This window comes from Ochotona princeps, chromosome 7 (genome assembly GCF_030435755.1).
Source record: "Ochotona princeps isolate mOchPri1 chromosome 7, mOchPri1.hap1, whole genome shotgun sequence".
Lineage (NCBI taxonomy): Eukaryota > Metazoa > Chordata > Mammalia > Lagomorpha > Ochotonidae > Ochotona > Ochotona princeps.
The window spans coordinates 12492512-12514458 of record NC_080838.1 but is presented as its reverse complement, the minus strand read 5'-3'; the positions used below and the strand labels follow the sequence as shown (position 1 = coordinate 12514458).

The 21947-nt window shown below is 44.6% G+C and overlaps 1 protein-coding gene across 6 annotated transcripts in view; it reads right to left on the bottom strand.

Annotated features, from left to right (window-relative positions):
- Positions 1–21947, bottom strand: part of ZNF827 (zinc finger protein 827) — a 172670-nt gene that overhangs the window by 101841 nt on the left and 48882 nt on the right. For all 6 annotated transcript variants that reach the window (XM_058666793.1, XM_058666794.1, XM_058666797.1 and 3 more), the window contains exons 4-5: positions 19832–20312; positions 3074–3307 (exon numbers count right to left, since the gene is read on the bottom strand). In XM_058666793.1, coding sequence (XP_058522776.1) covers positions 3074–3307; positions 19832–20312 — 715 coding nt within the window. The remainder of the gene's footprint in view (positions 1–3073; positions 3308–19831; positions 20313–21947) is intronic.

Here is a 21947-nt window from a genome sequence, read left to right as displayed (position 1 = left end):
CTATTTCACCTCTGAGCTATTCCTTAGGTTAAAGGAAAAGTAGATCCCCACTGATACCCAGTTTCACTTTCCATGGTTTCAGTTACCACAGTTATGCAGTTTGAAAATATTACATGGAAAATTGCAGAGATAAGTAAGTCCTAAATTACATTTGTCACAGCACATTGTTACAAGTGTTCTATTTTATAATTAGCTGTTGTAGTCCATCTCTCCTTGTACCTGACTTATAAACTGAACACTATCAAGGTAGATGTTTGGTGCAGTCCCTAAGACACTGCTGGAGACTTCTGTATCAGAGTATCTGGCTCAAATCTGAGTTCTGCTTCTGACCCAGCGTTCCTGCTGAAGTGCACCCTGGGAAGCAGATGATGAACTCATGAGCTTGAGTTTCTGCAAGCCCCATGGGAGACCCAGCTTGAGTCTCAGCGCCTGACTTCTGCCCAGCCCTGGCTGTTGTAGGCCTTAGGGGGAGTGAACTATTAAGCCAGAGATCTCTGTCTCTATGACTGCCTAACTGGCTCTGTCTCTCTGTCTTTCAAATAAAAATGCATTAAAAAAACCAAATAAGTGTGTTTTTTAAAAATCAAATATTATCATAATGTATGCACGGGGTTCAACACCATCCACAGTTCCAGGAATACACCGGGCGTCTCAGAAGGCTTCCCTGTCGGATAAGAGAGGAAACTGCTGGACTTCTTTCACTCAGTTCTTCATTGCAAAAACTTTATTCCCAATCAAGATGGAAGACCTTAAAGGAAAGTGAGCAGGGCAGGAGACAACAGGGATGGCACTCAGAACAATCCCTACAACAAAGCCTTGGGGTATCAACTAAAGGGCGTGGAAAGCAGCTCCAAATCACTTCACGGGCATTGGGGGAGCACATTCTCACTCTAGGTCCCTTATTCGGACAGTTAACAACCTGCAGAAAGACAGCATGCTGAATCTTCCTAACATCTTCCTTCTTGCAAGAGCACTGATCCACCTGTGGTTAGCAGTAGTAATAAATCCTACACAAAGTGACCCTTCACCTTATGGCTTTGGGAGGAAAACACATCTGTTTCGATGCCACTAACTTAGAACTTTGGCAGGTGATCTGACCAGCTGCTAGAGCATAGTAGTACAACGCTCAAGAGGCACATCACCCGAATGGATCGCACTGCACTGGATTACATCCTCCAAACCAGAACATCAACCGGATAGGGACTATCCTGTGTATTTCTTTGACTAAGTATTGCAGGGAACTTTTTTTTTTCAGGGCAAAAGACAATTGTCACTCTTAAAACAAGCTTTTGTTTCCACATCATGAAGTAGCGACAGATGTCCTTTTGAATATGTAAATATGCCATCCATCCAACTATTGTTGAACTCCACAGTACACAAACTCAATAGAAGTTAACACACACATGTCGAAGGGCCATTGCCATCCACAAATATTAAATTTGAAGCATCTCATTATCATCTAGGAAATGATTTCATACTTCAGTGTCTCAAATCACATCATCCAAAAGGATTAAGATGAATATTTTCCTTACAGAGCATCTTTCCTGAAATCTCATTTTGGTGCCACTTGAGCCTCCTCTACTTGCAATACTGGGTGCACTGTAAACTCTGAAATGGAGCTACCCCCTCTACAACCTCATTATGAGAAGGGGAGAGTTTGAGAGTTTGAAGGGGAGAAGGGATGAGAGTTTGAGCTATTGTAATGTGAGTGCTTATGCCCTGGGAAAAAGAAATTAGGGCTGGGTGACCACCTTGATTTGATCAGAGAACAAAAAAAAACAGATTACCCAATATTACCGCTGAGATCCTTTGACAGAGGAGGATGGTTCAAATATATCAAAATGCACTGGCTTGAATATCATCTGTGAAAACATTCAACAACCAGTACGCTCTTGCTAGACACTCCTCTGTGTACGAGGAGGTCAGTACTGTAGCATAGTGGAGGAAAATGGGGGCTACAATAAGGAAGCAATGATTATACAAGACTCCATCTGTAGCAAATCATGTTCCCCTGAAATTCCAGTGTGTTTTGGATCAACATCAAAGAAGAATATTCTTAACCCCACCAACTGGCAAATACAGGAATTTCGACTGCTCTAATATAATGACTCTCAGTAAATCACTGTTAATGTCTTCCTTTCTGACCTGCTAGTCAACCAGAAACCCAGTCCCAATCACCAACGAAATTACAGATTATGGAGGAGTCTCTCCACTGCATTTCTTGCTTTCACCCTCCAAGCACAGCAAATTCTAAACTAAAAACAACTTTGGATTCATATTCACATTTTAAATATAGTGTCTAAAAATCATCTTTAAGACATAGTGAAGATGGGATATGATTTGACAAGTATTATGATTGATCTAACTTTTCCTTCCTAAAAGCCACACCTTCCAACTTAAAAGACAATTCTGTTTTGACCTGTTGTAGAGGGAATGAGACAGTGAGGAGACACAGCAGGAAAACAATTCAAAATGAATGAATTCCAAATGATAGCCCACTTTCCCTACATTTAATAGGTATCGCATTTAAATCCTAGTAAAGAAGTATTGACTCATTTTAGAAACAGCCTAATTGTAATATTCCATTATTGAATTCTCTATAAAATTTCTTATTGTTACTCCAATTGGGAATTACTTGCAGAACCATTTCAACTGTTTATGAAGAGAACCATTTTTGACTGCTTTTAGAGAATATAAAATAAACATGCAAATATGCAAAGGTTTCAACCAAAAAACGTATATATAGCTATTTTGATCAATTAGGCAAAGAACTTGGAGTGCTATGAGGACCTATTTAAATCTACGGTCTAACTTAGAAAGCAGCCGTGATTTCCAACAATAGGCAGTAATATTCAGGAACAGAAGGGTGCATTTAATAAATCAGCTAATAGATCCACACAAACTCATACACACAATACAGGAATTTAAGCCAAGTAATCTGATCATTCCTTGAATTTCCTGCAATCATGAGATACTGTGGTTACTACGTTCATCATAATCCATGAAGCAAACAATCCAGTTGGCTTGCCAGCAAAATCACCAGCCTGTGAATATTTTAGAAAAAGCCAAGTACCTGAGAGTTTCATGAGAAGTTCAGATGCCGCTTTCACTGACATATCCTGCCGCAGCACGCTCCCCTTCTCCTCCTGCGACTTCAGCGTGTCCTGAGAGATGTTTGGGGTGGGTGCTTCTGGCTCCGGGCTGAACACATAGCTGGGCCGTGGCAAGGTCGTGCTTAGGGGCTCCTCTTCCTTGGGCTCCTCTTTCACTTTAAAATTAAGATTCAGGGGCTCCTTCTGATTTGCAGCTGTCAACAGAAAAAAGGGATTATATATATGCAAAAGGCCACGCCTCCTCTGCACTGCCCCATACTTAATAAAGTATGGAATGCATCATCACATTGTACCAATGGTTGCAAGGACCACAGCCTGGTCAGGCAGACTGAGCCCTGGGCACAAAACATGTAACACACTCCATGAGCATAGCATTTTGATGAGCATGGGCTTCGAGGCTGTCGAAGCTTCTGGATTTGAAGAATCTGGCTGCTTTCTCTTTGGTTTTCCCCAAGGTCTTCTTTCCTGTGGATGCCACTGCCTCCCTTGCTTTCCAGCACTCTTCCCATCTAATCCAAGCACGCAATAGTGCTTTTAGGCAATTATGCTGCTTTACAATAGTGGATAAAAACAAGAAGCAGAGGCAAAGCCTGGGGTAGGGTGGGGTGGGGAGGTGAGGATGGAGATTCTGCCAGAGACAAAAGCCCAAAAGAGAGATTCCATTCCTGCTCCGTTGTCAGCCGACACTGTTGACCCACAAACAGCAGGGCAGGTAGTCATACCACATTTCTGGTCACAGGGCCTAAATCCAGATCCAAAAGCCCACATCACCACCAAAAGTCCTTACTGAACTTTTAATTATTTTTTTAAAGAAAATTTTTAATATTTAAATTTATGGAGAAGTTGCCAGGATGACTCAGTTTCCATGTATCTTCTACCCAGCATTCCCTAAGATTAACATCTCTCCCAACCACAGGGCATCTGTCAGAAGTAAGAAATGCACATTAGCATGATCGAAACTCCAGATTTGATTCAAATTTCACCAGTTTTTCCACTAATGTCTTTTTTCCATTTTTAGCAGAGTTGGTGCGGTCAGGGCAGAGCTGCTTATTATGGGATAGATTCTGTGGCTGGGCTCCAGTGTGCCAGGCCTTCTCCACTGGGCTGCACACTACCCAGGAAAGATGGAGAAAGACGACCCGGCACCCTTCTCTTGCCACCGTTGATATCCACCGGCCTTTTTCTCCCCTTCCGGGTCAACACAGTAGACATCTTAGCTTGGTTATGTCAGGTATGTGTGTCTTTTGAGAAGGATGATCCCATCCTATGTAGAATTCTTAACAACTCTTAGCTAGAGTCAGCCTAACATCCTTTCTATTCCCAAAGCAAACGTCGCTCATGCCTTTCCCCCACCTCCTCCAAGACAAATTATACAAGCATCAGATCCTTCTGTCTACCTTCTGTCCCTCTAATAATACGTGTTTTGGAATCTCACAGGCCAGCATAGGGGGAAACTTCAAAAACCTGGTGGAAAACAGAATTAAAACATGTTTGTTCTGGTTAAAAGAACTTCGAAACATATGTATCCAATAGGTACACAGATGTTCATGGAAAATGTGCACTATGGGAAAAAAAACTATCTTGGATTTAAATATTTTGCACTAGAATACATTTATCTTAATTTTCCATGAACTTTTTGAGTATCCTCATATTTGAAAACTAGAACCCACAAGAACTTCAACTATCAGAAAAAATGGGGGCTGGTACTGTAGCATAGCACATAAAGCCACAGCTTGTGATGCAAGTCCCATAGGGGCATCATTGGTTCATATCCCGGCTGCCCCACTTCCAATCCAGCTCCCTGATAATGTGCTTGAGAAAGCAGTGGAAGACGGCCCAAACGCTTGGGACCCTGCACCCATGTGAGAATCCCAGATGAAGCTCCTGCTTTGGCCTGGCCCAGCCCCGGCTGTTGCGGCCACTTGGGGAACAAACCAATGGATAGTAATCACTTTCTCTGTCCTTCCCTCTCTCTAGAACCCCTTCAAATAGATAAATAATCTTTTTTTTTTTTTAAAGAAAGATGTAGCAGTAAGTCTAGAACCTAAATCCATGAACCCCTGCCTTGGGTCCCTTACCTTCTTCCCTCATATTGCTCCTTCACTTCCGGTCCCTGTGTTGTAATGAAATTTGAATGGAACTTAACTCTCAAGCTTTTGTTCAAATGTCACCTCCTCAATGAAACCTATTCTGCACCTGGTACTCAAAAGTGTAGCCCTTACTCCTACTGTATGTTCAATTTCTCTTATCCTGTATAATTTTCTCCCTTCCCCCCTCCAAAAAAGCCACTTATTACTGAATAACAAACATTGTTAGACGTTGAATTGTGTTCCTCAGCATTCATCTGCTGAAGTCTTAAACTTTCTTTCTTTTTAAAATATTTGTTTTCTTTTTATTGGAAAGACAGATCGTTAGAGAGGAGGAGAGATGGAGAGAAAGATCTTCAGCTGCTGGGTCACTCCCCAAGTAGCCACAAACACTGGAGCTGAGCTGATCCGAAGCCAGGAGCTTCTTCTGGGTCTCACACGTGGCTGCAAGGTCCTAAGGCTTTGGGCCAACCTCGACTGCTTTCCCAGGCCACAGGCTGAGAGATGGATGGGAGGTGGGGCAGCTGGAACATGAACTGGCAGCCATATGGGATCCTAGTGCTTGCAAGGTGAGGATTTAGCCACTGAGCCATTACACTGGGCCATGAAGTCTTTAACTTTCAACATGAATATACTTCTGGCTGGGCTCTGAAGGAGGTAAAAATGACGTGGGGCTATACTGTAGCTGGTTCCTCACAACAGGGGAAGGATGGTGGGGGGAGGAGGGAGAGAGAGAGAGAGAGCATGTTCCTGCACTGAAGAAAGGCCATGTGTGGGCACAGCGAGAAAGCTGCAGGCCGAGAAGAGGGGCCTCAGGAGAAACCAAATCAGCTAACACCTTGATCTTGGCTTCAAATCTCCCAAACTGTGAGAAACACGTTTCTGTAGTTGAAGCCACCCAGTCCATAGTCTGTTGTTGCCCTAGCCAATCAATCACATAAGGTTTGCCACGTAATTATTTGTGATCTGTTTCTTCAACTCCAGGCGGGCTCCACCAAGGCAATGATCTTTACTATGACACTGTTGTAACTCCGGTGTCTAGGTCAGGACCTGCCACATGGTAGGTGCCCAATATACATTTATTCCACAAATGAAAACATGCTGGCTTCAAATCACTGACATCCCATGGGGTAACCACTATTAGCTGCGGTTAACAAAACCCACAAACTTCAAAACATCCCATCCAAAGTGGCACCAAGTGCGTTCCCTGGGTCTCCTCACAGGACTAGGGATAAAAGTTGGGATAAAGTCTTCTGGACCACAAATAGCTTACTTGAACTCCAGCATCACCAACAGACAAATCTAGAAACTTGAGAGCAAATGTTAAAAACCTAACTCTCTGAGGACAATGCCAGCAGAACATGAACCAAAGGGCATAATACTAGTCTCTAGAACAGTCTTCAAATATGTACTTCAACCTCTGCTAGGGACCGTGTCCCCAAGAAGACTGTTGTTTGCAAACATATCTTAACCCTTTGCACCTGTCACCCCATTCTTGGGAATTTGGACTCTTACTCTGTGTTTCTTTCAGAACCCTGTGCAAAATCTTTTGGTAGGAGTATCCCAGCCAGCTACAGTGGAGTAGTGGAACAATGTATATTTATTAAGTTCCTGACTTTCAACTCTTCGGGAAAGAATAATTCAAATTGAATGCACTCTGCATTCGTAAAATGCTTCTGTGCACTTTCTTTTTTGAGAATGCTTAGATTAGAAAAGATATAAGAAACTATTCAGACCCTAAAAGCGAACTCGAGCTTCTAGAATGGAGAACTGTTAAGTAAAAGCTCTCTGAACCTGAAAGTGGTTTCCTGCAGCATTAGCCAGAATACAGACTTACATGTGACTTAAAAAAGACGTTTAACATTGTTAGCACCTGCATTTAACAGAACAATGTAGCAATTTTTAAAAAGCAATACTCAAGCTGTATGTTGCTAGATAAATTTGCAAGGCCTTATATAACTGGTTTTCATTCTGACAATACCAAGAAAGCCATAAAATTGTAATGTGCTGAGAAAATGTAAACAAGAGCTAAAGACATAATAGGAAAACATGTGGGAAACACTCACTTGCTCAACTTATAACTTCCCAAACATTTGGAGCTAAATAAAAAATGTAAAAATAGGAATGATGAAGGCTAACCTTTCTTTCAATTACCAGAAATATTTACATAAAGAATAGTACATAAAGGCTGCATTTTGTAATTAATATGACTGAATAATTGCCAGCTTCATAATTATCCTACTTAAGGAAAAAACCCACATGTGCAGACAAAGGTGGAATCAAAGTTGTGTTCTTTTTCTTTGGGGAAATTGCTCTAAGAAGAGCAACAGCGGATGACTCACCGCACAGTCTTCACTTCGTTCCTACCACTAACACAAAAAGATGTGTGCACATATGGAACCCAACTCGGGATGTGCTTGCACAGCACCTGCCTTGACTTCTGTTTATGTCTCCTAAAGTTTCCAGATACTGCACATGGTAATGCAGTGCAGAAGTCCCACCAATCAAAAACCTGTTTGTTACAAAGTCCATGGGCTCCCTCGAGGGAACCAAGCCACTCTGATTATAAATTATGTATATCTGTGAGTTAATAAACTGGATGGACCTGGAATGCCATTTAAAGACAACAGACTTGCTTCTTTCTTTTGAGAGTTTACAAAGGTTTCAAGACACAGGGGAGAATGGAAAAGGAATGAGAAACCACTCAGATGAAATGATTCCAAGTTTCCAATTCTCATAGTCAGGTATTATGAATAATCTGGAAAAGAAGTTCATCCTTCCAGCAAGGTGTCATCAGTTCATGTAGCGATTGCATCTACCCTCCACTCCCTTTTGGAAACAAAACTTCCTGGAAGCCAATGATTTGTTTGAGTAACACGTTTCATTGGTTGCACAGGGAGACTTGAATCTTCATTTCACCCTGGGAGATAGGTCTATTGCCACCTTCACTCTACAGGAGGGGAAAACTGAGGTCTCAAGGATGTTAACAGACTGACACCCCCCTTTCCCAATCACAGCACTAACATGCAGTGACATTAGCCTGTACAGCTGCCAGCTGAAAAAAAGCATCCAAGTCCTTTCCATTTCTCTCCAGAACTCCCTGAATTTTTTTTTTACCTAAGCAAGTCAACCTCAAGCTTTGCAGAGTAAATGACATGAAGCCAACTCAGCATTGGGGCTCCCAGTGAGGAAGGGGTGCTTCCTGGTGGGATGGAATGTTAGGAAGATGTGACTACAGGCATGAAAGGGCAAGATCAGACTGCAGCATGAAGGCTTCTGTCCCACTGCATTCCCCTTGTGAAGGAAAACGACACCTTTCTGTGGCATGAATACGAAGACAGAAGCCTCTTTCAGTTTGGAGTCTGGCAATTTTATGAATGCTGAACTGCCCCCATGAAAAACAAGGCCACTGAGAATTTTATTCATGACTTCACCCTAAACCAGAGTAAGGCTCTCAGACCTGGAAAGGGACCACCCAGCCAATCCATGGTTTTCAAGTAGCTTCCCAACGAACCCTAGGATAGGCTTCGGGGATTCCAATGAACATTTGCTCCAAATTTCGAGCGTTTAAAAACGATGCCTGAATTAAAATGTATTGTTAAATGGCATCCTTACCTGTCATGTTTAAAATGTCAGCTCACCAGAGACCACTAAAATATTCACTCACATTGATAAGTGAATTCAGCTTTGGAGAGCTCAGAAAATACATTTCTGCTGCTTTCATAGGAGAGTGCCAGTTCCAGTAACACGAATTGAAGGAGGAAGTACTTGCTTTGCAAGGGCGTCTCATGCAAGCCTGTGTTTGATGTCCACATAAAACCATGCCATTGTGGTGTAACTGAAGTCTATATGTATGCTTTAAATCAAGATTTCTCAACTTCAGAAGGAATGCCATTTTGCCTGGCTGGGGTGGGGCACGGGCAGTCCAGCACATTGTAGATGTCTAGCTGCATGTCCTGCCTTTACATCCCAGAGGTTAGCAGCACATCTCAGTTGTGACAGTTGTCTCCTGGACATAACTGCCTTAAGTTAAACACGAGGGCAGTGCAAATGTATCTGCCTGCGTGCAGCTTCCAACTGCAGCTGGCAGACAGACACTTCTGGGAGTAAGTAAATATCTGGGGACGGGGGGGTGGGGCTGATATGGTAGCTCGATAGGCTAATCCTAGGGGCCAGAGCAATAGCTCATTTGGCTAATCCTCTACCTCCAGGTGCCAGCGTCCCATAAAGGCACTGGTTTGTGTCCCAGCTGATCCACTTCCCATCTAGAACCCTGCTTGTGGCCTGGAAAAGCATCAGAGAATGGTTCAAGTCCTTGTAACTCCCACATGGGAGGTCTGGCTTCTGGCTCCTGTCTTCAGATCAGCTCAGCTCTGGCTGTTGTGGCCATTTGGGGACGTGAACCAACAGACAGATGATCTTAAAATAAGCAAAGAAACAAAAACAAAACAAAACAGGCTAATCTTATGCATGCATCAGCAGCCCATATGGGCGATGGTTCATGTCCTGGCTGCTTTGTTTGCCACCCAGCTCCCTGTTTATGGACTGGGAAAGCAGAGGAGGATGGCTCAAGTTTCTGAGCTCCCTTGTGGGAGACCTGGGAGACACTCCTGGCTCCTGTCTTCAGAACAGCTCAACTCCAGCCATTGTGGTCATTTGAGGAGTGAACCAGCAGATGGAAGATGTTTCTCTCTGTCTCTCCTTCTCTCTCTGTAAATCTGCCTTTCCAATAAAAAGTATCTGGAGCTGTCATCTACTGACTGTGTAACCCAGGCCAGGAAATACTAAGGGTTCACCTGGATGAACTGATCTCACCACAGCCCTCCGGCATCAGGCCTAATTTACACACAGTTAGCAACTCTGACATCCAGAGGGATAAGACACGTTTCCCACTTTCTACCAGCTAATGGAGTCATCACCAAGTAGCTGATAGGAAGTTACGGGTGGCTTTGGTGCACGAGCTGAGTCTTGCATGCTTCTGGTCTGCCACGTGTCACAAGAAGTGAGGAGAGTTGCTCAGTGCCATCAGTTTTGAGGCAGAAACTCTGTATTGTTACTATTCTCCTCCTTCAAACATCAGAATAAGTTAAAGGATCCTGAGATGATACGGGTGGCTTGTTAAAAATCTGTTCCCATTTGCCACATCTTCTCTGTGAGCAACAGCGTTTCCTGGAATTACAATTAGCAAAAAAAACAAATTTAGAAATACTATACACTAAATGGTAACACTGCTGTAAAGACCATACCCCATAACACCAGCAATGAACACAATGATGTTCATCAAACAACAACTTTTCCTCTAATTGCTCGCCTTTTTCAATAAATAACTGTAAGCACCGGGGCATAGCGATTTAAGCTGTTGCCTGCGATGCCGACATTTCATGAGCACTCATTCACATCCCGGCTGCTCCACTCCCTATCTACCTCCCTGGGAAAGCAGAAGAAATGGCCTAAGTGTTTGGGCCCTTGCTACACAACAGGGAGATCCGAAAGAAGCTCCCGGTTTTCTGCCTTCAGCCTATCCCTGGTCTGGCTGCTGTGGTCATCTGGGCAATGAACCACAGAATCGGAAATTTTCCTCTCTGTGTCTCTCCCTCCCTCTCCACCATTCTCACTTGCAAAATAAATCAATAACTCAATCTTCAAAAATAAGTGAGCGGATTGAGAGCTACATCAAAATATGTCTATGTATTTTATATGTGCTGAGACTGCACTGGAGATTTTGTTGCCAAAAACAGAGTCAATGTTTGAAGAGCAAACAAAATGAAAACTGCTGCTGTTTGCTACTCCCTTAGTTTACAATAAGAAAACACAGGCTCAGAGAATGATCGCCTTTTTCAAACTAACCAAAAGCTAGTTAATGCTGAATCCGGAGTCAGGGCCTGTCACCCCAGAACACAAGCTGATGCTAACAGCAGCACTGATGCCCTGGTATGGAGTAGGCAGGGATGTACAAACAGGTGGGCAGGGGACCTGGGACATTTTATGCACTTGCTGTACTGTGGATGAGAAAAAGAAATTGCCTTCTGAGATCATAACACCATGTTTTAAGCAAACATAACAGTGAAGTATTACTTTTAAATGTTAAGCATAGTATATGTAAGTGGGGTATTGAAAAAAATATCAGCTAAACATTTTTTAAATCTTGCTCAATCATTTGCCTTTACATGGCTTTATAATTCGTGTTTAGTGAAATCGTGGCCTTCTCACATTTCTCATTAATCCCCACCTGACCCAGTCCTTGGCCGCACTTCAGGATCCATGTTCCTAAACCCTAACTGCAAAGTTCCTGGGTGACAGCGAGCATCACAGACACAGCATCAACGCAGGGGAGGGGATCACCTCTGCAGAAGGTCAAGGGCAACAACAGGAAGCGTTGCTTCCAGAACTTGAAAATAAAGGCGGCTTTTCTCCATGAACCAAAACCCACATGGCATGAGTGAAAGTAGCCATCCACAGTAACCCGCTTCCCAGACAGGCTATTTCCCCTGTCCAAAGCAGGAAGGACAACTCCTACTTTCTTAAAAACCCATCAGGTTCGAGTTACTGTGCAAAGAAGACTGCAGGTTAAACTCCTATTAACACATCCAACGAACAAAATGTGTGAGTCGCCATGGAGTAGTATGCATGGAGACCAAAAGAATGAAAACCTACAAACTGGAGACTATTTCCAGTTCTCTTTCAGGAAGTCAGGGACCACCTGTCCCAAATGGCAGCTATTCTCACTGCCAGCTGCCCATGTCACACATTCATCTTCTGGCTGTCTGCTTTAGAAATCATTGTGCCAATGATTTTTTTTTTTTTTTTTTTTTTTTTTTTTTTTTTTTTTTTGCCCAGTGAACAACTCTGGGTGGTGGCAGGCCATGGAGTGGCCATAGGTTTTCCCAGAGTGCCCATTGTTTTCCACCAGGACTCAACTCCTCCCATGGGGAGAGCTTCTGCTACAGAATCCCACAGCTCAAATGACCACATCCCCACAGGGCAGCAGAGAGAAAGCAGAGAAAGGAGGGTGAGGAAGAAGCGGTGAGGATGGTTACTTAGCAGAAAGCAGCCAGCTGCACCGGGGAATGACCTGATGGCAGAGGCATTGGAGGCAGAGTTACTGGGAATTGCTCGTGTGGTAAGGTGCCGAGGCGGAAAGGGCGTGAGGAAGGGGGCCAGAGGCACAAGCCGCCCAAGAGCAGACTGGAGGCTGCATGGGCGGGGATGGCTTCTGCACGCACGTTGAAGACCCTCAACTGGAACCAGACCCATGTCTGAAAGCACATGCCTTATAAATGCTGCCATGATTTGAAGCCAAGGAAAATAAGCAGTGAGGCAGACAGAGGTCAGAAGACAGTGCATGCAACTGAGAAGAAGGGAGAAAACAACAACAGGCGAAAGCTAATGAGCCAAGCCTTGACAGTTAGGCAGGGCTCTGTCCCTTGTAGCTGAGACCTTAAAGACTCAGCTAGCTCATCTAGGAAATAGGTTTCATGCTAGTGACCCTCCAGGGCTACAGGGAAGGTTAAATGAGAGCTCCCATGAAGCAGCTGGCACAGTGCCTGGCTCCCTGTAAGCACTTCTCATTAGTTACAGCTCCAATAATAATAACATTAGTAGACGCAGTAACAATAACAACAGCAGTAGTAGATAGGAGAAAAGCTTCCTTGACAGGGAAGAGAACAACCTGGCTTTGGTGTTACAGACATGATAGACTTGGATTCATTTTACCCAAAGGTCAACTAAAATACAAAACTATTCTCAGAGCGGGCAAGTGCAGTAGTGGTTAAGATAAAGATTGGGGGCCCAGCAGATAGCCTAATGGCTAAAGTCCTCACCTTGAATACAATGAGATCCCATATGGGTGCCGGTTCTGATTCCAGCAGCCCTGCTTTCCCATCCAGCTCTCTGCTTGTGGCCTGGGAAAGCAGTTAAGGATGGCCCAAAGCATTGGGACCATGTACCTGCGTGGGAGACCCGAAGGAGGCTCCTGGCCCCTGGCTTCGGATTGGCTCAGCCCCAGCCGCTGCAGCCGCTTAGGAAGTGAACCATCAGATGGAAGACCTTCCTCTCTGTCTTTCCTCCTCTCTGTATATCTGCCTTTCCAATAAAAATAAATAAACATATTTTTTTTTAAAAAAACATAAAGATTGGGACTTCTACATCCCATACCAAAGTGCCAGGTTCAAGTCCTGGCTCCTCTTTCAATCCTAGCTTCCTGATCATTGGTAAGCCAGGAAGCAGCAGGTAATAGATACCCCAAGTACTTGAATCCCTGTGTGTCACAAGCAAGACCCAGGTGGAGTTGCTGGCTCTTGTATTTAGCCTGAACCCAGACCTGGCTATTGCGGGCATTTGGAGAGTGAACCAGTGGATGAAGAGAGAAATCTTTCTGTCTTCAGAACAAACAAACAAACCTTTCTGGTGGCCATTCTAGAATAGGGTACATTGCATCCAGCAAGCAAAGAAGGATGTGGCATTCAGATACAACTTTCAGCCTTTTTTATTCCAACCCACAGGCAAGAGGTAGTCATCAAAAATAAGGAGAATGGCAAAAAGTGTCATGCGGAGCAGGACAGCTCCTGGTTGTTGGCCTTGGAGTCTCAGGAAGAGCTGGCACAAGGATGGAAGTTACATGAAATAAGTCTCCTTGATTAGCATGCTGGGACCAAAAGCCAAGCAGAGCCACTGGACAATGAGGATGCCTTCAGTTAGTGGGCCTCCTCACCTCCTTCTCCAGTAGCCCCAACAGGAGTAAGACAAGATCAACTATGAGGGCACCCCAAAAGGTCTTCAGAAAAATGAAAATCAGAGATAAGTCTGTTTTGGTGCAAAAAAAGAAATGCCGAATCCATGCACAAGTGGTTTTGTTGTGTTTGTTATTTGCTTTTTTATAATACCCAATGAACTTTTTGATGACCATCTGCATGGATTTCAAAAGCATTTTGTACCAAAATAAACCCATCTTTGAATTCTGTTTGCTGTGAGCTTTTGTGAGGTCCCTTTGCAATGTATCTACAGATGTGTGAAATAGATGGGAGTTGCAGAATTAAGGAATGATGGCTAACTGTAACCTATGACACGAACACAATAACCAATGACTCTTCACGTATGCAAAGGAACCTCTGCTGTCAGAGTTGAATGACTCAGCCGTCAGAAACTTGTACCCGCTTGCTCACAAACTGTCTCTGAAAAGCTAAAAGCAAGTTGCTGCTTTAAAAAGCCCATCTCTCCTAGTTAAAATTATTTTGGTCTCAAATTTTATGAAATTAATGTAATGTGGGAGACAGTACAAAAAGTTTCGCCAGTTTCCAAATTAAAAATAGTTGAAATGACTTATATCTTTTATTTTGGAAAACCAGGGACAAAAAGATTATTCCCAGCCAACAAGTGAAGTGCCAAGTTTCCATCAACTGCTTGGTTATAATTTGGGGAGTTAGAATTAAATGTTGTAGCTTGAAAAGCACAGTTTGCAAAAAAGCAGGGTGAGGCGTGGCTCTCATGGGCAACTTGGAATCAGACCTCCAATGCCAGTCCCAGTTGCTGGAGGTTCCAGACTGATTCCTGAGACCTCTTAACTGTTGTGAAGGCCTCCTGAGGAAAACACCACACTGAGCATACATGACTCACCCAGGCTTCTCTTTAGAGTCAACCTTGACCTATGGGGAAATGCCTCAGGCCCTTGTCACACCACCTTGCTCTTCTCTGCTGTCTGTGACAGAAAGTAAGTGAAGTGTGCTAAAATACAAACAAAATCAAAGCTATAGTGAGAAAAAAAAAAAAGGTACCAGGTACCAAGTTTATACCGCACATCAGTAACTCTCAGTCCTGGCTACAACTTAGATTCATTTAGGAATGTGAAAGAAAACATCAGTGTTCAGAGTATAAACCAGACTAATTAGTACATCATTGTTTTGGGACACTGGCATTTCTAAAAAAAGCTCAGCTAGGGGTACCAGGTAGCCCGGGTTAAGAACTGCCACTGGCTTCGAGAGACCCTGCACATAATCAGTAGGAACTTCCGCTGGGCACGGTCGGGTGAACTCTTCTCCCTTGCAATGCCCCTACATCATATGATCACTGGATGGCTTGTCCCGATTTGCACTTGTCTTCTAGTTTCCTGAAAAACTCAATGCGCAGACCAGGGCTAAGATAGCTGCCCTGGGTGAAATCTGCAAAAGCCTTCTCTCTATCAGCCCAAGAAGCCAGCAGCTGAGATTGCCCTACACTTGCTTTGGAATCACACAGTATTCTAAGCCTGGGGAAGCCTCAGTGTGAGGAAGGACCTAGGAAAGTGGGAGGATGGGCTCTGTGCAGTAATCTAGCTGCTAAAGTCCTCGCCTTGCACGCACCATCAGGATCCCATATCAGTGCCAGTTCTAATCCTGGCATCCCTGCTTCCCATACAGCTCCCTGCTTGTGGCCTGGGAAAGCAAAAGAGAACGGCCCGAAGCCTTGGGACCCTGCACCCACATGGGAGACCCGGAGGAAGCTCCTGGCTCCTGGCTTCAGATTGGCTCAGCTCTGGTCGTTGTGGCCGCTAAGGGAGTGAATTAGCAGACAGACAATCTTTCTCTCTGTTTCTTTTCCTATGTATCTGACTTTCCAATAAAAATAAACAAATCTTTAAAGAAAGAAAGAAAGTGGGAGGACCCAGGTGAGCGAAGCAGAGTCCCAGGCTGAAGGATAGTGGGTCGCTCGGAGGAGGGATCTTGCTTCCCAGTCACACGTAGGGGGGCACTTCAAAAAAAATCTTGGAAAATGCATTTTAGATTTCAAAAAACTATGCATGGATTTAGAAAATGTCTGCAAGGAAATTATCTTTTAATTCCATTTTTCAAGAATGTTTTGAAAAATTCTGAATACTGGAAAATCTTCAAACAGATGGAAGGAGGATTTAGAGGCAAACTTTAAAATAATGCTAATTTATTTGAAGGGGCTGGGGGAGGGAAGAAGAGGGAGAGAAGTCACTCCCCAAATGCCTGTAACAGCTGGGTGTTGGCCAGCCCTCAGCTAGGAACCTGAACTCCATCCTGGTTTCCTGATTGAATGGCAGAGACCCAATGTTTTGAGCGATCACCTGCTGCCTCCTTGGAACCCAAAGCAGTCCAGACTGGATCCTAGGCACTCAGACACAGGTTACAGGTGTTCTGAAACTGCTGCACCAAATGCCAGCCCCCAGCGCCCGTGAGAAACAACATCACATCCAATGAACTTGAATCCCATTGGGTCCTATGCTTTATGCTTGGTTTTAGTTAAAGGAGCAAGAATGACTACCCTTCCTAATCAGGCAAGAAAGCACCAAGTGTTTTCTCTCTCCCTTTTGGAAACAAGTAGGTGTCTGCACACTTGAATTTGTCACTGTGCTTCAGCTCTGCAGACAGTGATCTGCTGGCACAGAGACCCACAGACCCGATGCCCCCAAACAGCTGCACCCTATAGTACCGGCAGGTGCACGGACAGAGCCCAGTGGACAAATTCAGTACGAGAACAATGGTGCCCTTATGACGCCCAGCGATGAAGCCCAAAGCTAGCCACCACTGCACCGCATCTGAGGACGGGAAGAGCTGGAAACTAAGCCGCAGCTCCCTGCGGGATTTGGCCTTTTTGTCCCTGAATCAAATCTGCAGACACATCCAGGTAGAGCACCACTGTGCAAGCAGCTATCAATTGTAGGGCCTGGCCAACCAGAGTTAGTGAAGTCATAATGATAATAATAAAAAAAAAAATCCTTCCAGAAAATGTATTCCTTTCCTTTGAACATATCCTTTCCTCCCATGGGCTGCATTGCCACAGTCACCAAGTTTACATTTACATCCAAATATGCACACACAAAAAAATTACTGATGCATCTCACTCCCCCGGTGACTTTATAACAGGTTGCTAGGTAACAGTGCATACAAGTCAGGTTTCAGGACCTCTAGTAAGCCACCATAAAATAGCTGCTTGGGCCTTTTGCATAAATAGTGCGCATTTGTTATCTGTTTTCTCTTGCTGATTGATCATCCAGTAAATACTCAGACTGCCAAATGGAAAACAATTCCTTATCAATAGTTAGCCCAGTGGGGGAGGGTGGCAGAAGACCACTATAGGAGGCTTCTGTGCAGGTGCAGGGTCCTTCACCCCAACCTAGGAAGTGGCTGCTTCTCCCTTTGTGGCTCTGCTGCGAGCCGTGCTAGTTCAAAACAGCTGAAAGCTGACAGAGGTGGGGCTGGAGCTCATGGCAGCCAGAATCCTGAAGGAGGCGTCAGGAGTTGAGCCCCAAAGACGTAATGTGGCAGACCCAGTGCTTCACCCAAAGCCAAAACCGTCCCTTGTCTCCCCTCACCTTGCTCCAGATTACAACAAAAACAAAACAAAACAAAAACCCCTGCAATCATGAAATGAAGAGGCGAAGGAGTTGGCTGTCCTCTTAGTTGGCCCATGTTTGTTAAGCAAAGGTAGCTCATTTTGAGCAATGTGAAGGGAAAATGAGCGAGAGACAAGAAGGTCATGGAAAATGAAATTAAATGCTAAATTTAGGTGCGAATGTTTGACACAGCACATAGGATGCTGCTTGGGGTGCACATAACCCATATTAGGGTGCCTGGCTCACGCTCTTCACGCCTCTACTTCCAACCCAGCTAACATGGGCCCTGGGAGGTAGCAGGTCTTGGCTCCTTGCCACCAGTGTGGCAGACACAGGTTCGGTTCTAGGATCCTGGCTTTGGCCTGACCTACTCCTGGCTGTTGTGGGCATTTAGCAAGTTTACCAGCTTTTTTCATAAGACACATTTTTCATGAGCTTTTTGAAGACCCTAGCATTTCTTTCCTTGGGGTGGCCTAGAAAAGCTCGGAGGAACCTCTTTTGCTCTCACTCTGGCAGGCCACACCATCCAGACAAGATCGTCAGATCTCACAGAGGTAAAATCCTAAAGGAAACCTGGAAACATGCATTTCTGTTGATGTTCTCCAATGACTTGAATACAAAATTCACGGCTTTTAAAATCCCATTTTCCTGAGAGTGGCCTGGGAGAGAGAAAGGCAGCAGGGAGGAGGGGGAGGCATGGAGCCTTCCCACCCCGTGTTCTTTCAGGCGGAAGTGGGCAGCACTACGCCCCCGGCCGCCTGGCTGCTGCCAGCAGGCCTTCCTCGCCGCCCCTGTGCCTTGCCCACTCTCGCCCTTCTCCATTCCTCTGGCGAGACACTTCACTTTCCACACTCTGTCTCCCCCAGCCAGGGTCCTCCCGCTGCTGAGGGGCAACGGCCTGCGGTGAGGGGGACATCCCCAAAGACGCACTGATGTGTCCCCAAGAAGAAGGACTTCAGAGTGGAAGTGAACCTCTAATTCACCTGGCAATGACATTTAGTGAAATGTGACTCACAGTCCATTTAAAGGAAGGCGGTGACCAATTATTCTCCATTTAAAGGGTATTGTCAATCTCCAAAGAGCTGAAATGGCATTTGGAAATCATCTTGGGGACTGCCATCTTCATTGAAAAGACAGAACCAATTCTCCACCGACCTTTCCCCACCCTCCAGATCGCCTTTAAAATTTAAAATCATACTTTTGAAAGCATAATGAGTAGCAGCACAATCCCACACCAGTCTTGGTCTAACAGGCAGGAGAAACAGCGCCCCTGACACCTCTACATCCCGTTCAACAACACAACTTAAAAGACGCTGAAAAAAAAAAAAGGTAAAACCAAGAGAAGCGTCAGGCATAATTAATGAGAGTACGTTTCTTCAGCTTCCTTCCAAAGGGCCTGACAGGGAAATCACTAAAGAATTTAATACAATTTTCAAATTCCACTTTACATGAAGCATTTGGAGAAATCAAATTCGTAAAGACAGGAAGTAGCTAACAGAGGTTAATGGGACCAGGGTGTGGAGAGAGGTGTGTTGTTACTGGTTACAGTTTCGGTTGGGGAAGATGAAGTTTTGGCGGTGGGCTGTGGTCACAGTGGCACAGCACTGAATGAGCTTAGTGTTTTTCTGAATCACACACCTAAAATTAGTTAAAATGGTGAATTTTACATAAGGTACATTTTACCACAATAAGAAAATGTTTCCACCAAAAAAAGAGAATCTTAAAAAAAAATTTCACAAAGATAATATTTATCATTTGCTCAAATTTTCACTTTGTGATTTCTAGTAGTCGCCTCTGTGTACACGCTGTTAAACAATCTTTCAAGTGAAAAACAGTATAAATGACTTGAGTAACGTAAAACGAAGTACTCCATGCACAAGTACTTTAAAGAACTCGGAGCAAAAAAGACCAGTTATAAAGGGCTCTGAGGTCAAAGGTCAAAAGCCACAGAAAGCAAGTGACACAAACCTGGCTCACCATGTGGACCTCCCCCCATAGTGAGAACCCAGAGGATAAAACAGACAAAAAAAAAAAAATTCTTACTGTCTTGAGACCTAAGTAAAAAAATCCCTGCTTCCAAAGCATTGCACAATATAACAATAACAACAATAATAATAAAGGAGAAAAAAAAAAAACAGACAACAGAAAGCTTAGGAAAGTGCAGACTATTAGAAACAAAGGGACCTAAAAACCGATCTAGTCCTACCAGCTCATGTTGCAGAGGAGCACACACTGGCAGGGAAAGAGAGAAAGAAATTGAAAGAGAAAGAGAGAGAATGAATGCAACCCTATTCAAGTACCTGACAGCTTCATGAGAAAATCAGACGCCATCTTAACAGAGATGTCCTGGCTGAACAATGCTGACGCACTGTTGGCCACATACTCGGACGGGTCTTTCAGCTTTGTGTGGTTGGCGGGCCTGTCGGCAGAATTCAGGCTAAAGGAGGTGGGCAGGCCGTTATCTTCCTTGGGTTCCTCCTTCACCAGCAAAGGCGAGATGCCAGCCCCACCCTGGCTAGTCCTCTCGGGAGTGTTAGACGTCATCAAGGCCCCCACTAGCTCTGTCCCTCCTCCTTCCCTTTGCTGCCCCAGGCAGGCACTGTCACTGAGGTGGGAAGGTCCCTTGACATCTGGGTCTGGGATCTCCTCCTTCACCTTGGCCTCTGTCCTCAGGAAGTGCTGATGGCAACGCATGTGCAGTTTCAGGCTGAAGTGGCGGGAGGAAGTGAAAGGGCACAGCTGGCACTGAAATGTCTCTCCCCGGTCCTGGTGCTGATGAACCTGACAAAGAAGCAAGAAGAATGAGCTGGCCACTGTGCAGTTCAGGAAAATGCCTTTGCTGTACACCCAAATCACTCATGCACCCTCTACTCCCTGCACCGGGAGCTGGCCCCTGAGCAGCATTCCCTTACTGTTCTCCAAGCAAGGGGGTCAACCCCTAAATTTAAAAAAATGGGATTTACGTGGGTTAGGAGTTCATTACCGTGTCATGCTCACAACTGAAGACGTCACATGCCACCAGATGCTGGTTTTGGAGGAATCCTCCTAACATTCAAGTCATCCCATCTCCCCTAATGTCTTCAGAGAACGCATTAGGAACCCAGCACTCGGCTCACTGACATAATTACTAACTGGAGGTCAAGAGAGGTAACCAGTTAATTCTTCTCACAACACAAATACTTCACATGTAACCAATTATTGTCATCCAGAGAATTGGTTACGTTTTGCAAACATAATTTCAATTTTCAAAATGCTGCTCCTAGGTAATTAAGTAGGTAGAAAATAATGTCTCCCGGGTATTCCTGATTCATTGTCAGAGATGTGGAGACCCCCCCACCCCAGAAGAAGTGGTCTGAGAAAAATTATCTATGAAGAATGCAAAGGAGGAGCAAAACCAAGGTCTAACCCTCATCAAGTATTCTGGGCAAGAGGAAACCAACGTTTCCAAACGTGGCTGGAAAATCAAGCTCTGGATTCTAACGTCTGCAGTGAAAGAATGCAAACTTTGAAATGCCAGTTGCACACACAGGATACCTGTAAAAATTGCGAGCAACTTTCTTCTTCCCGTCACTACCAAATTTAGTGCTTCAAAAAGTGAGGAAATCATTTTGTTGGCCCGAGGCAGACTTGGAGCTGGCAGGTGCTCCTAGGCTAGTAACTCTCCCATTCATCTCTGCCAATGTACTTCAGCGTTGACCTGTTGCACCATGCTATTTCAGGACTGGCCCTCCCTCAAGTAGAATCTGCCAATTGTGTAGATTTGGGCCAAATCATCTGGGGAGTTGTGTGTTCTGAGAAAACGAGCACCTAAGTGATTGGAATGAATTCCCAACCAAAACAAGGCTGACATCTCATCTTCTGGGGGTGACCTAAGCAGGATTTGAACCCCAGGTCTCAAAGGTTAAGGGCTAGTTTGCTAATCCACCGCAGCACCTGGCCCGTCTGTGCAGAGTGCCTGTCCAAGGGAGCAAGTTTTACTACAGCTGTTTATGCATTTTGAATGCAATCCAAAAGCATTATCCACTAGCCAAAAGATACTTTTAAATAATGTGAAGTGACCAACAAAAGCAAAGAAATTAAAAGTTAATGGTGAGATCCTGTCGCTATAGCACCCCACCGTGGCTTTCTGAAAACAATACCACAAGAGATCCTGCATCCCCCAAAGTGTGAGATTCCCCCCTCCCAACCCCAGCAGGAACGATCTTAGCCTCTTAAACTCAGTTGTAGCAAAGTGCTACTCTTAAAAAGCCTTTCGTTGCTGGACAAGGGTTGGCACGGGGAACACACAACTTCGGTCCCTGGCTGTTCACATCCCTTGGAGCTGAGAGGTTTCCATTTGTTTTCTCACAGAATCGAGAACATTCCCCTGCCACCTCCTCCAACGCAGCTGCCACAGAGGCAGTCACCTTGTGGGGC